At 48.2% G+C, this 15,993-nt stretch overlaps 1 protein-coding gene across 1 annotated transcript in view; it reads left to right on the top strand.

The window, feature by feature from the left end:
* Positions 1-15,993, top strand: part of LOC147733673 (transient receptor potential cation channel subfamily M member 7-like) — a 1,613,265-nt gene that overhangs the window by 1,486,837 nt on the left and 110,435 nt on the right. Inside the window, exon 36 of the mRNA XM_086958251.1 lies at positions 6,418-6,623. Coding sequence (XP_086814377.1) covers positions 6,418-6,623 — 206 coding nt within the window. The remainder of the gene's footprint in view (positions 1-6,417; positions 6,624-15,993) is intronic.

Here is a 15,993-nt window from a genome sequence, read left to right as displayed (position 1 = left end):
CTCTTTCTTCTCTCCCTTGCCCAGCAGGGCTCTGCTCTGGGCACTCTTAAAGGGTACCTCTCTGCTCTTTCAGCCTTCTTGAGGCTACCAGATCAGCCTTCTTTGTTCAAGTCCCCTATAGTGAGTAGATTTCTGAAGGGCATCACACACATGTTCCCCCCTGTTCCCTTCGTGATGCCCCAGTGGGACTTGAACCTTGTTCTCACCTATCTGATGTGTGCTCCCTTTGAGCCACTTCATAACTGTCCTCTTCGCCTCCTTACGCTGAAGACGGCCTTCCTGGTTGCCATCACCTCTGCCAGGAGGGTGAGTGAGCTCCAGGCTCTTTCTTCTTCTCCGCCTTTCCTGTCTGTTCATCCTGATAAGGTGGTGTTGCGTACACGACCTTCCTTTCTGCCCAAGGTTGTCACGGCCTTCCACATCGGGCAGTCCATCACCTTGCCCACCTTCTTTCCGCCTCCGCATCCCTCGAAAGAGGAAGAGAGGCTCCACCGTCTGGATCCAAAACGTGCGCTCTCCTACTACCTAGACCGCACTCGCCAATTCCGGGTGGATGACCAACTCTTCGTTGGTTACGTGGGCGCGAAGAAGGGAAAGGCTGTACACAAGAGGACCATCTCCAGGTGGATCATCTTGTGCATCCAAGCATGCTACTCCATGGCGAGGAAGGAGCCCCCGGCTGGATTGCGGGCTCACTCCACTCGGGCCACGGCAACGACAACTGCCCTGGGCCGCGGTGTCCCCCTGCAGGACATCTGTCAGGCAGCCACGTGGGCCTCGCTGCACACGTTCGCGAGACACTACTGCCTGGACAGTCAAGTCCGGAGGGATGGCTTCTTTGGCCGTTCCGTCCTCCAGGACTTTCTGGTGTGATATTGGTTCGCAGACCCACCACCGGGGTTGGTATTGCTGGGGTATCTATTCTAAGGTAAGGAATCTATCACTAACGTGTCTCTTTCAGATGCACAAGTTACCACTTGTGTAACGATATATCTGTAAGAGACATTAGTTAGTGATAGATTCCTTACCGCCCTCCCATCCTCCCCGTTCTGCGAACCGATATTTAGGGTTAAGGTCATCCCCTTTCAGGGCCCTAGTTTCAATGGCACCAGTGTTAGTTCTATCATGGCTCTGCGTATCTGGCGCGGAAAAGCTGTGTTATCAGAACTGACGTCAGCGCGCATGGGCGCCGTCTATATACTCCGATGACGTCATCCCGGCGCTCACGACGCCGACGACGGACGCGGAGCCGCAGACGACGCCTACCAGCGCGCAGGGGTATTGCTACGCAAAAAATTTCCGGATCCAGTCTGACGCCTGGGGATATTCTAAGGTAAGGAATCTATCACTAACTAATGTCTCTTACAGATATATCGTTACACAAGTAGTAACTTGTGCATATAGAATCTTTGGCGTACACCACAGGGGCGTGTCGTCAGCTCGTTCCTCAGCGGTCCGACCGGAGTTAGCTGATAATACAGTAAGTCAGCAACCTCTTAATGAAAGGTGGTTCTGTGAGTCATGCCTTGGGGCGAGGGCATTTTCATCTGGGAGCGAGTCTCCCAGTGGGCATGCTGCATGGCGCCATGTATTTTCCAGGCAGTGAATCTCAAATCGTAATGTCCTGAGTTGCAGGGGGCATCTGGCCAGCATATCCGGGTCCCGGTAGTGCATCCTGAGAGCCCTAGGCAAGGGGGATCCAGCGCAAACTTCCTTGCAGAGTGTCCCCACCTCCGACAGGGGAGTCCATGATCTTAATGCGCCCTTTGTATTCTACTCACAAGGGGTGCTAGTTATAACATGGAGTTTTTGATTCCGAGTTTTCGAAGTGTGCTTTTGAAATCATTGAATTTCCGTCTAGCTACTTGCACCATTTGTGTGAAGTCAGGAAAGAGCAAGATCCTGGAGCCCTGGAATCTGAGGGGGCCCTTTTCCCATGCCAGCCTGAGGACGGTATCCCTATCCCTATAATTTAGTAGGCGCGCTATTATGTACTGTGATGGAGCGCCCTGAAGGGGACAATGGGCCTGTTTAACTGCAAATGTAGTAGAGAAGTTGGTGTGTTCAAACAGTTCCATCTGCAGGCATTCAACAAAATCCTCCGGCCTGCCCATATTTGTGGTCTCTGGTATTCCTGAGTTGCGTATGTTGTTATGCCGTGACCTTGCTTCAAGTTCTTCATTTTTGATGACCACCTGCTTCAGTCTTTTTATTGTCACAGAGGTGGTGTCCTCTAAGTCAGAGACCCTCTTCTCCGCTCCTTCAAGACGAGCTCCCTTCCTGTCCAGTCATTCCCCCAGCTTATCAATACGGCCAGCTAGTCTGTCAAAGCACGCCTTCATCGCGCCAAAGCCTGACTTGAGCTCAACTGTGATGGTTGCCATATTATTGGTCACGGTTGTATCTGGGCCTCTATCCGCAGAGTCATCTGTATCAGAATGGGAGCGGTGCCCCTCAGCGGGCCTAGTGCGGTCAAACGTGAGCTGCTGTTGTTTAGGCCCATTCTGAGAGTGTCACCTCGTAGACGCCTGGTTGTCCCCTCTCAAAGAAGTGCACACTATCAGCTGGCTGAGGGCGGTGGAGTTCACCCGCGAAGACAAGCGCTGCAGTGGTCACCATGTGGGTATATCATTGTGTGGTTTCCTCCAGTGCGTGGTGGTCAGCGCAGGGCTACTGGGAGTGAGCTGTCCACGGCGCCATGCAGGGTCTAGCCGAGAGATGGCCGTGACCTGCCCCCTCAGGGCGCACAGGCCCCACCGGGCCAGGCACACATGGGGCAGACCCACAGCACACTTATAAGGATATGGACGCCCCCCGCAAGCAAGCAGTCGTGAATTTGGCCGTTATTGGATGATACAAGGGCTGCACACTCACTGTTGCGGGCATATTACTATATCCGATATATATCCACCAGGGGGGAGTGCCCTGACTCCTCTATGCAGCGGGTTCCATTGTCTCATCAGTGCAGGCCCGCCCGGCGTCTGAGGTGTCTGCTCTCCCTCGCAGACATCTCAGCTAATTGTTGTTCCTTTCAGGGTGGAGGAGGGAGTCTTGCTTCTTGCGGTGTCTGGTAGTGCCCTCCGGCCAGTCGACGCCAGGGCTGGGTCTTCAGGGGCAGTGAAGGTGGAGCGCCGTCGCACCTGCCGAAGGGACTGGGCGGCCTCGGCCTCAGGCTTTCACACAACCCCTGTCGCCTCGGGCCTCCAAGGCAGTGTCAGCCGCCTCCTAACCTTCTGCCTCCTCCACACTGCCCCAGCCAACCGCAGCCCAGGACCCCAGGCTCACCGGAGTCTCAGCCACCGATACATGTCACATATAGCACGGTGTGGCCGGTTTGTGTTGCGATTGGAGTCCAATTCAGACCGCCATTGCAGGAGCCTTAGAAAAATGTGGCCATCTTGGTAGCGTTTGCAGCCAGGCCCTGAACACTTCTGTCTTAAAGACAGATGTTGGCCGTAGTGGTTATGCATCAAAAGCAAACTTTTCTTTTACAGTCTGGTGGCTTCAGGATGCTGGAGGCCATCATGAAACGCTACATCCAAATACTTCACCACACTGTTTAACCATATTATCATGTGTCACATCAAACAACACCATCCTCCATCAAGATGATAGACCACACCACTCCATGCCAATACTGCTGTTCTACACCATACTATGCCACACCTCTCCCCTCCACCAACACTACCCACTTCCAACATCCGCACATTGCTCATCAGTTCACCACATCACACCACAGCTCACACAGTGCCACAAGATTTCACACCACCACATTACTCTGCAGTACCAAATCACAGCATGCATCACGCTGTTCCACTCAAAGACGACAACTTCTTCTCCAAACTCTGCACTACACCATCTAAAGCCACATGTTGCTGGTATCACATACAATGCAAGACCACGCTTTTCCCCTTCCGTGCACACTTATCTTCACACCCAACTCACCTGCCCAATACAATCACTCGCAAATACAACAAAAAGACTCCTGTCCTTACACCACATCACACTACTAGACCTCACGCCATTGACCACCATGATGCAGAAGTGGGTACAATGCATTGACGGAAATACATGACGTTATGCTCTAAAGAGACCTAAAGGGCTGGTGAGAGAGATGTAACTGGTTTATGGAAGCTTCGGGAGATCCCGACCATGTATCTAGAACCCCCTGGAAGTTCAGTAGCATTATTTGTAGAACGTGAGTCATCATTAGGCAACTTCAAAAATAGTAATATGTGGACCCCCATTCTGGTGCTAATTGGTGGCTGCTAACTGGAAGTCTTGAAGGAAAAGCCCAGGCAATGTTTTTTTAGCATGTACCAAAACTGACTCAAGTCTTTAGTATAAGAGACTGCTTGCTCGCCGAAGGGTTATGTAAACAATATGCAGTGCTTCAGATTTAGGTGGTAGTGAGGAGGCATTCTTCTGCCAAGGGTAGGTTGTGTGTATTTCCTGCAGGTATTTGGGGACATGCACATTGGAAGCATTTGTATGTAAGACAGAGTAATGTCAATGTAATTCTGTCTTTTGCTGAGTAGGCGTTTTGAGTGCTCTGTTACTGGGTGTTTAAATCCAAAGATCGGTATCTGCCACATTTGTGTTTTTTCCATCGTTCTGATTTAATGGGCTGATAGTCTGGAGCGCAATACATTGTGATCTTGAGTAGACCATTGATCCCACCAACATGGGGTGGTTTTGGTTTGGGATGAACAGGAGATTATTTCTTAGGTGTTTGATGTAGTGGAATGGTCCATTAAGAACAGTTCCCTCTTGCGAGCTTATGCTGAGGCGAGCATCCCACATCACTACCAAGTTTCTTATTTTGGTTTTGATGGGTACATCCTCTCCAAAGAAGGGCAAAGCATGACGATCTTTTTGAGGAAACTTGGTGCAATGATTTTTGATGTTAAGCCTTTATTGTTGAGGCTGATTTTGTGCTATCCTTAAATTGATGTAAGTTGATTGTTTCAAATTGATTTGATCAGTCTGTCACTTTGATTGGAATCTGTCTGTGGTCTACATAACATTTGAAATGGAGGTAGTGAGGGTGAAGTATGTCAATTAAATGATTTATGTGTATCTTAAAAGATGGGGGGGAACCATATCTGTGTAAATCTCTACAATGAATCAGAAAGTTAGTGTAGCTCTGTAACGCACTACATTTCATAATACACTTGGTCAAAATCTGCCTGGTGTCTGCCCATGGACTTAGGGAAGAGAAAATGCTTCAAAAAGTCCAGGTTGTTTCCCTCATATCATTAGATGAGGGCCACCCTGCAATTTTGTTACTAGTTGACCTTATTTATGGCCTTCAACATCATCAACCACCAAATACTACTGGAGCCCTTGAAAAACGTTCTAGGTTTATACCGCAGTGGTTTCCTTCCCTCCTCTCTAATCAGTAACAGTAATTCCTTCTGCTCCTGTATGCCAGTCACTAGATGGAGTGGAGTTGACATGATTGACACAGGCCCTAATTATCATATATCTTGACTACTGTAATGTAGACTAAACTGGACTCGCAAAAAAGCACATTGACGGATGCAGATGTTGCGATAGAAGGCAGCCAAACTATGTCTAAACCTATAGAAATATGACCTTGTGGAATCCGTTCTAAAGTTATTATTCTATTTCCTCTCAGTGGAACTGAGGCTATCTGCACAATCCTCGTTACTTACAAAACTTGATTCCTCACTACAGTCCAGCCATCGCTGAAGGTTGCATCACCAAAGATCCTCCAGATGTGAGAAGTTTGGAGGTCGACCTTAAGATGTCCGATGCTGTTGAATGCTTTGATCACTATCTTGACAGCAAACCAACCACATGTGTTTCTGCAAACTCCTGAAATAATATTCTTTAGGCAGTCATTATGCTGAGGTCACTTGTGACAAAGGAAAATGAACAAAGAACATTATGTAGACCTATACATCATGCATTCGATCAGACTTCAAATATCCTGATTTCTGCTGGTAGTTCTTACTCCTAACGAGCTTTCCTAGCTCCCTGCAATGACCGTACTAGCAACAGCCACCCGTGGCTTGTCTTTTTATATCACTTGTGCTGTCTTTGCTGCCCTCAGTCTTGGGGTTTATGAAGGTAGTCACAGGACCAGAAACTAAACTATGCTTTGAGGGCCCAATTTAGATCAATTTAGCTTGGACTTTTCTGCTCTCTATTTCCGCAGTGGCAAATAAAAAGCTGATGAGTCACCAAACGTGATACAAGGGGTCAACTCTTTGCCGCCATTGATGGTCACAAAGTGCATGATGTCACTCTTTTTTGCCCCAGGCATTTGTGTGCATCAACATCCATGTATCCAAGTGTTTTTAAAACTATAACCCAGTTTCATGTGTGCTTGTGTTTAACTTGTGTGAGCAATGATTTCACCAGTTGTGCATTCCTATTATTGTGCCTTAGATTTCTGGAAGTGTTCCTCTTGTATTGCCACTCATCTGGGCAATGGTTCACTGTGGAAGAGTACATTGCTGGAAGATTCCGCAAGTACAACAACAACAATGGTGATGAGAATGTGCCGGAGAGCATGCTGGAGCAGACAATGCTGGCCTTCAGTCACTGGACATACGAGTACACGAGAGGGGAGCTGCTGGTGCTTGACCTCCAAGGTAAGGGACCATCTTTGAAACTGGTCTCTGGAACTGCTTACTGCATACATTTGTATACGTTTTTAACAACAGCAAGAATTCGATCTCTTCTGTGCTGAGCTTCATATGTGATTCAAATTGTCTAGCTGTAAATAATTATTCCGTAGAGTTGTGACTATGGTTGTATGTGATTTTATAGAAAACGATTTAATGGAATAACATTACCGAGAAACCATTTCATCTACAGTGTTTAATGGAAATATTCAGAATGAATGGCATTTACCTTTTTGTTGAAACCAATTCATAGAAAGTCTTTTTGGTCGAAATTGGCATCTGTGGTAATGCAATGGTTGCAGGTCTTAAAAATCAGAAGCATTTTGTTGGAGATATTTATATCATTGCTTTACTTCAGGGGACATATTTATATTGTCTACATTGTTAGACGATTACTTTGGATGCTTTTAATTCTCGGATCCATCACTACCCGTAAACAACATCCATCACTGAGCCCTCAAAACCCCTAAACACCATCAATCCCTGCCCCCTAAAGCCCTTTACCACACCTAAATTCTCAGAGTACCCAGGCAACACGGGATCGGATCCCCCAACTGGATATAAACTCTCTAGGTAATATCCTGGCACGGGTTAATTCAGGTCACCGATGGACCCATCCCCCTCATGTACTGAAATCAGTAAAGAATACAATTCTCCCAGTCATCTCAGATCTGATTAATGCCTCAATTGCATCTGGAGTGGTTTCTCTCCCATGGATATGTGCCATGGTAAAGGCATTACTAAAAAAAACGAATCTAGACCCAGAGGTGATGGGTAATTATCGGCCCATTTCCTTTCTCCCTACAATTAGCAAAATCCTCCAGAGGCATGTGAATATAGTGCTATCAGGATTCTTAGAATCCAGTAACCTATTGCACCCGTCACAGACGGGCTTCCAGCCCCTACATGGAACAGAGACAGCACTCCTAGTGGTGGCTTAAGAGTCTAGGAGGATTTTAGACCAGAGTGGCGAAGCGGCAATCATCCGCCTGGACCTCAGCGCCCCATTTGATACTGTCAATCATAACACCCTGATCCTCAGACTAAAGAACCTAGGAGTGACAGGGGTTATCACCTGGAGACTGCGCCTTTTAAGTTTTGAGGGAGGAGTAGTGTCAAAACGTATGGCCCTCAGATGCGGTGTGCCTCTGGAATCCTCCCTGAGCCTAACGTTATTTAACATATATATGAGACCACAGGCGGAGATAGTTCAGCCTTTTGGCATAAAAATCATCACTTATGCAGACGATACACGATTGGTCCTGGCCTTGAATACCCCAGATAATGCTCCCACAAGTCTAGGCCCTTGTGGCCAAATGGATGGTGCGCTCTTCTTTAAAACTGAACTGAGACAAGACGGAGCTGATGCTCCTAGGCAACTCTATAAACCCCAACATAGAGTTGCACTGGCCAAACTGCCTTGGGCCTGCCCCTCCACCAAAAGGCCAAATAAAAAGTCTATCATGCAAATAACAAGGACCCGCTGTTTATGTTCTAGAGCTCTTAGGACAGGGTAATACTACAATGGAAGAAAAATTCCTAGGCAGTTACAATGATTCAATTTACATCAGTATATTTTTAACATGACTTGGGCGATAACTAGAACTTAGTGCAAGAGAAAGACAACTATATAAAACATGTGGAAATCTAGCTTTATTCAAATGTATCTAAAATTAGGCATAAAAAACCAGAAAAAATACAAATTGGTGCATTATACATCAGATACAATGTGTTCACCATTTGTAACGACTGGTGAGCAGTTGATCCAAAAAGGCGTTGATTAAACATAAACATATAATACATAAACATACATATAATTAGTACAAACATTTATAAACTGATATGGCGTGGCTTAATGATGAAAGTTCTCAACGCGAGTTTCAACACTGGAAGTGCCTTTATTAGGAGGGCCACAAAGGTTTTTCAATGAGTGAGCGATGATAAGAACAGGATTGCTTCAATGGGGGGGGGGGGGGGGGGGGGCGCTGTGGCTATGTCCACGGCACAGGACCTGACTAATCTTACTAGGAAGATTAGTTGGTGCTGATAGCGGTGCAAGACTCGCTCAATGTGGATATTTCTCAACAGCCATGCGGTGGGTGCGGCGAAGAGGTGTGAGCATCAGAGAAACATCATGTGAATGGTCTGCTCAATGTGTGCGATTCAAAGGCTGACTGATAAACCGAAAACTGCGATCCTATTGGATAGCACTGTGCATGAGGAATAACTGTGGCAACAAACCTAAATTGCCAACAAAGGCGCTGAGTGTAAATAGATGTGGCAGCGAGCAGTTCAAACTGGGGCACTGTTCGTTCTGCGAGTGTAAACGGGCTGGATGCCGGAGATTAAGACTGGCTGGTGACGGGCTTTTGCTATCATTCCGCAAGTAGCTCAGGGGTGATGGTCGCCATAACAGAAAGTTATAAAAAAGTCCAGGCATGTGGCTGGATCAGTCCTTGACATTGGACACCAAACAGCAAAACTGTCTGCAACCTGCTACGGTATCATCAGAATGCTGCGAAAAGTCCTCCCTCTCCTCCCTTTCCTGGCAAGAAGGATCATGGTCCAGGCGTTTATTCTCTCTTGCATGGAGTATGGCAAAGCACTTTATCTATTACTTTTGCGAGACTCTAGATCATTCAGAACTGTGCAGCGCGTTTGCTCCAGGACGTCCCTTAACGGCAATCGTCCAAACCTTCGTTGGAATCCCTACATTGGCTCCCGATATTGGAGAGTGTTAAATTCATGACACTCTGCATCACCCATAAATCATTTTGGGGAAAGGGACCAGCAATCAATAATTCATTAATTATCTCTTACCTTCCGATTAGAAGCTTGCGCTGAGCGAGCTCGTTGCTTGCCACAGTACCTAAAATAAAAAGAGCAAGAAGTGGAGGCAGTTCATTTTCCTACAATGCGGCCAGATTGTGGAATACCCTGCCACTCCAAATACGGCAGGTATAAAATAATCTGCCCTTCCGGAATTTGCTAAAAACCTGGCTTTGTAAAACCACTTACTAGTAGAGCCACTCCCCTGGTCTGTGTCTGCAAACAGTGCTGGGATGCCTCAGGGTAGCTACGCGCTCTATAAAAGTTTTTTCTATTCTAAACAACTCATCCCTGAAGCCTAAAAGCCCTTCTACCCAAAAGTTCCGCCATCCCTGAACCCTTAAATCACTCACTACCTCTAACCCCACCCATTCCTGAAGCCTAAAACCCCTTTCTACGCCTAAACCTCAGCTATCGCATACCCCTTAAAACACCTTGGTACCCCCAAACTCGACCCTTCCTTGAACTCTAAAAAACCCTTAAGCACCATCAATCCATGACCCTAAACTACTCATCCTTGAACCCTAAAAACCCATTTCTACATCTAAACTCTACCCATCCATGAATCCTTGAAATCCATCGCCACCCTAAACTCCACCCTATCCTGAATCCTAAAAACTCTTCACCACAACAGCAGCTACCCATAATTGAACCTTAAAGCCCCCCACCAGCCCTAAACTCCGCTCATCCATGATCCCTAAAATCCCACGACATCCATACACTCCACTGTCCCTGAAACCTAAAAAATCTCGCACACCTGAAAACCACACATCCGTGGACCCTAAAAAGTCCTCACCACCCCTGAACTCCACCCATCTCTAAACCCTAAAAAACCCATTCTATGCCTAACACCAATTATTCCTGACCTCTAAGAACCCCTCATCACCCTAAATATTATCCATTCCTGAGCCCAAAGACCCCAGAGTAGTCCTAGGCTCTACCCAAGTTTAATGTCATTTTGGATTTTCTTTAAAAAGAACAATGTTTTCTTTAATTTTCGATCATTTTTTAGTTCCTTAAAATTGTTTTTCTATGATTTGGTTTCCTCCAATGTGGTTTCTATGTTTTATTTTTCCATGTCTTCACCTACTACCGTGACTACAACTACTTTTGAGTCTTTTAATCAAGAAGCAGCACAACAATGTCATAAAGTAGTACAGTTCTTCTCATATACACTTGCAACTTTTTGAGGCCTGGGTTCAAGTCTACTTACATGACCCCTTATATACTGCTCTACTGCCCTCGTCTCAGAAATCTGCTTTCTGCCAACCACATCCCTATTTCAGTTATTCAGGTCAATAAGACAGGCAAGGCAAGGTCTGACATAGATTTCACCATTACCAATTAAGTGATGCAAACACTTGCTGTTGTTTATTTGTTTTCCTTCTTGTATTCCATAACTAAGAACAAAAGAATCTAAGTATGAAACTTTCTATCCTTCGTAAAATTCTGGCACAATAATCACAGAGTCGAGCTGCCCAGAGATTTCATCCTATTATGCCTCATCTACTCAGTCCTCCCAAATCAATTGTTACACTTCAGAAACTTTGGAACGAGGCTACAAACTGCGGTAACTAAAGTAAGTTTTAGTGAGGATCAGTGCACCCCTTCGTTCGCGATCAGTTTTCCTTGTTATGCGTGAGGATCATGTGCTAGTGGGGTATCACCTTCTGATCTTGGGCACAATAACATAGGATTGGTCTGCACTTTTCATGTTTCTTTGCCAGTGTCTCCTCTCTGCACTACTTATTAACCCTGGATGGGTTTTGCTCTTCATTTTTATCAACTCAAATTGTTTTTTTATCCCAAGCGTAAGGACTTCATAATGAACATTGTAGAGTGTTCATCATAAAGAAAATGCTTCATGGACTCACTTCAATAGGATTTAAATAAATACCAAACTTTACCAAAGAAAAACACTGGAATGTCATTATTGTTTACACATGATTTTACTATTCATTTCGGATTAAAACCAATATAAATTGAGAAAAACAAAGGGAAAACCCCATCCAGGATTGAAAAGTATTAAGGAGGGGAGATACTGGCCCAGAAACAGGAATAGTGCATAACCAATGTAAGGCCACATCTAACCTGTCCATAAAGCACTTCTTTGGCCCCACAGTAACATCAGAATGATATTCAAGGTGCTATGCACCCCAACTGCAGCTCAATGTCTGCCGATTAGCCAAAAATAATGGAAGAGGATGTAAAATAGAGGAAGGTCTCTGGGCATTCAAAGATCTAAACTCTAAAAAGCCCATAGTGTTGATCTCAGATTCGAAGGTATTAACATGCAGTCTGTAGAGAGCCACCCGGGCTCTCTCTCACAATGTAGCTGTTTTCACACACGCATACACCATTCGGACCGGGCTCGACCCAAGGGGATAAATAAACGGCCGGAGACCGCTCGGGTTCTTCCGGCCAAGAGAGTGAAAGTGCTGAGTTGTTTCTCTTAATTAAAGCGCTGCTGCGGCCTAGCTTGCATGGAAAGTGTGGGTTGGACGGCTCAACTACTACTTCAAAGGGACAAGGGAAGACCGATGGCACCCTGAAACGGTCGCTTCTCATCTACTACGGAGGCTCGGAAATCTATGACCTCTTCGAAACGCTCCCCAACTTGGGCAACGACGACAACTACGAGGCAGTGGTCGCCGCGCTCAACAGGCATTTTGAACCCCAACTCAACCCTGACTTCGAGAAGTTCAAGTTCCGGAGGGCGTCGCAGATGGAGTCTGTCGATTTGTTGTACTCACGGTTGCTCTGTTTGGCCACCACGTACACCTTCATGGATCACCGGGAGGAGATACAGGACCAAATCATCCTGGGAAGCTGCTCCAAACTGCTTTGAAATGTGATCCTTCGTCAACCTGGGATCTCGCGGACGAGATCCTTGTCCTGGCCCGCTCCCACGAGCTGTCGGACGTCCGAGCTAAGTAAATGGAGGGTGCCTTACACACGCCAGTTGCTGCCTCACAGGCAACCAGACACCCACAGATCAAAGAAGAGTGGGTCGAGGCAATCTAAAGATGCCCCAACACAGCTCGTCAAGCTCCTAGACCACCACCAGGCGGACAGTGTGGATACTGTGGAGAAGACCAGTAAGCGACAGCGTCTGTGGGGCAAAGAGGAAGACATGCTTTCGCTGTGGCAGGCTCAATCACTACGCCAAAGTGTGCTGTGGCGGACGGTTCAGACAGACTCCGTCGAAGCCAAGAGGCATGTCACAAAGTGTTCGCCAGATCTCTCTCGACGATTCGCCGTAGGCAGCGGAGGCTCAGCAGCAGGAACGATATCCTGTTTTTGAAGACGATGACGATGAGGTGTTTGTGGTGTCGTACGTCAGCAGGACGGACTGTCACCGAAGACCACCTCCAATGTGCTCCGTCTCAGTGGAAGGCACAGCCGTTCAGGCCCTCATCGACACCGGTGCCTCTGTCAAAGTGATGGACTCAGAACAATACGACCGCCTGTCACCACGACCCCCGCTTGCACGTCTAGGGCACGGATTTACACTTACGGATGGACCGATCCACTTCCTCTCCGAGGAGTCATCCAGGTCATAGTCGCCAGCGGAAAGTGCACCAAAGACACCAGGTTCCACATCACGGAGGGAAGAAAGGAGACACTGCTCAGCTGCCACACAGCGGAAGACCTGGGGCTCGTCTTTTTTGCGAACCAGATCCATGACTCACCCGCCGAAGCCATTCTGAAGGAGTTTCCGGCTCTATTCACAGGACTAGGGAAACTCAAGGGCAAGAAATTCAAACTCCACATTGACCCCTCTGTGAGACCAGTCGCCTCAGGCACCGGAGAGTGCCGTTCAACCTTCGCCCGCAGGTGGAAGAAGAGCTAAGAAAACTCGAAGATCTCGACGTGATTGAGAATGTCTCTGGCCCCACCCCATGGTTGTCCCCGCTGTTCGTGGCTCCCAAGCCCAAGCAGCCCGGAGCCATCCAGCTCTGTGTGGACATTAGGATAACGAACACAGCCGTCAAAAGAGAACGCCACATTACTCCCACCATGAATGATATAGTGGCAGACCTAAACGGAGCCAAATGGTTCTCTAAACTGGATTTGAACGCCGGGTACCGCCAGCTGGAACTTGAACCCAAGAGTAGGTATATAACCACCATCTCGACACACGTTGGTCTCCGAAGGTACAAGAGGCTCAGCTTTGGGGTGTCGTCGGCCGCCGTAGTATTTCAAAACGCCGTCAGAGAAACACTGTCAGGGTTGCAAGGCGTGATTAACCTCAGTAATGACATACTGGTGTTCTCAGACACGTTAGAGGATCACCACAATCATCTTCGGGCCGCCCTGAAGAGACTAGAAGACTGCGGTTTAACCCTCCACAAGGCCAAGTGCTCGTTTTACCAAGAGTCTGTCGATTTCTTGGGGTATACCTTCACCCAGGAGGGACTCTGAGTGGACCCCAAGAAGGCTGCAGCCATCCGAGCAGCCAGCATGCCGAAGAACCCCACAGAAGGAAGAAGCTTTCTCGGCATGGCCACGTATTGTGGGTGGTTAATTCCAAGCCTTGCTGCCATGTCGGAGCCTCTCCGTGCTCTCACACGCAATGATCACAAGTGGGAGTGGACTGGGGCTGCCAACAAAGCATTCACTGACATCAAGGCAGGACTGCTGGACAAGACAGTAATGGCCTACTTCCATCCGGGACGGCGCACTGAACTGATTGTTGACGCCAGCCCAGTGGGCCTGGGAGCAGTCCTCCTTCAGGAACACAGCCCTGACGACTAGAGGCCAGTAGCATACGCAAGTAAGGCCCACACCAACATGAAGACAAGGTACGCCCAAATTGAGAGGGAGGCCCCGGCCATAAAGAGGGCATGCCAACATTTTTACCTTTACCTGTGTGGTCAAGAATTCCAGGTCGTGACGACCACAAGCCTTGACTACCACTCTTCGCAGGCTCCTCCAGACTGGTGCCCCCCGAGTAGTGAGCAATGGAAGGTGCAGCTGCAGTCCTACAACTTCAAGGTTGTGTTCCGTCCAGGGGCCCACAACCCGGCTACCTACTTTTCACGCCACCCGGAGTCCACGTCACCTCCAGATCCTTCAATGGATGCGTGCAGCACCAAAGCAGTCGTGAAAATGGTGTCGCAAGGGGCGTGCCCCATAACCATGACATTTGAGGAGATCGGCTGTGGCACCAAAGAAGATTATACACTGTCACGGGTATAAGCTGCACTGGAGAACAACGGATCGGCACAATTCATGGATGGGACCCGCCCTCTCCAGACGGAGGTCAGCCATGTACGACATCAGCTCTGGCAAGTACGCCACATGCTCAGTGTTGGGGTGCAAGGAGTTGTTCTACCAGGACACCTGAAAGGCTACAGAAGCGGATTCTTACACTGGCACATGTCGGCCACCAGGGGATGGCCAAAACGAAGGCCAGGCTGCTCAACAAGGTCTGATTCCCCACAATGGACTCCATGGTGGAGGAGATGGTGAGACAGTGCCAGGCCAGGAGTTCCTGCGCCTGTGATTACTGTAGTACCTAGTGAGACCTCTGGGTAAAAGTAAGCCTGGACTTTGGGAGTTTCCCTGATGGACATCCCATGCTGGTCATGGTAGACTCGTTTTCAAAGTTCTCTGTTGTGGAGGTGGTGACATCAACTGCGTTCACTTATGTGAAGAGAGTGTTTGACTAGACATTTGCAATGATGAGACTGCCCGAGGAGGTCAAGTCTGACAATTCACCTCCGTTCCAGGGCAGAGAATTCCAGGAGTACCTTGAGAGCAAGGTGATTCATCACTGGAAGATCACCCCGCTGTGGCCTCAAGCCAACGGGGAGGTGGAACGTCTGATACGGACAGTTAACCAAGCACTGCGCATCGCCGTGGACCAAGGGGAAGACGCCAAGACAGCTCAGGACCAATTCCTTGGTGCCTATCGACAGACACCTCACAGCACCACCAAGTGTGCACAGTCTCATTTGCTGTTAAAACAGCCATGCGAGACAGTATCCTGTCAGAGCCGACGTGGGTGCCCTCAGAGCGAGACAATGAAGCGGTTCAGGCAAGGAGGAAGACGACGACCTGTAAGGCTAGCGAAGCCCGTCAGGCACAAGGCCCCCAGCTAAGAGTGGGGGACCGGGTAGGGACCATGGTCACTGCTCAGAGGGGACAGCACTCCGTCACGAGAAATGTGTCCAGCTTCAAAAAGACAGGCGAGAATGAGCCTGGCCATGAAATGTCTGATTATCCAGAGACAATCCTGAGTCTATCCCCACCTGCCTCACCAGGAACGGTGAGTCAGTCACCGGAGTGGCCCAGACAGGTGAGCATCGGTACTGCCCCTGTGGCTGGGTCAGCTCCTTCTGATGAAGCACCTGATTCATCCATGGATATTCCATCCTGCGCAGTGGCCAGTTCCAGCTCCTGGAGCCAGAAATATGGTCTCCGACCGAACCCTGTGCCAAATCACAGACTGAAAGACTTTGTATATATGTCTCCATGAACTGGGATGACCCAATGGTCTGGT

This window comes from Lissotriton vulgaris, chromosome 2_1, assembly GCF_964263255.1.
Source record: "Lissotriton vulgaris chromosome 2_1, aLisVul1.2, whole genome shotgun sequence".
Taxonomy (NCBI): Eukaryota; Metazoa; Chordata; class Amphibia; order Caudata; family Salamandridae; genus Lissotriton; species Lissotriton vulgaris.
Note: the sequence above shows the minus strand (reverse complement) of the source record. Positions and strands in the feature narration are given on the sequence as shown.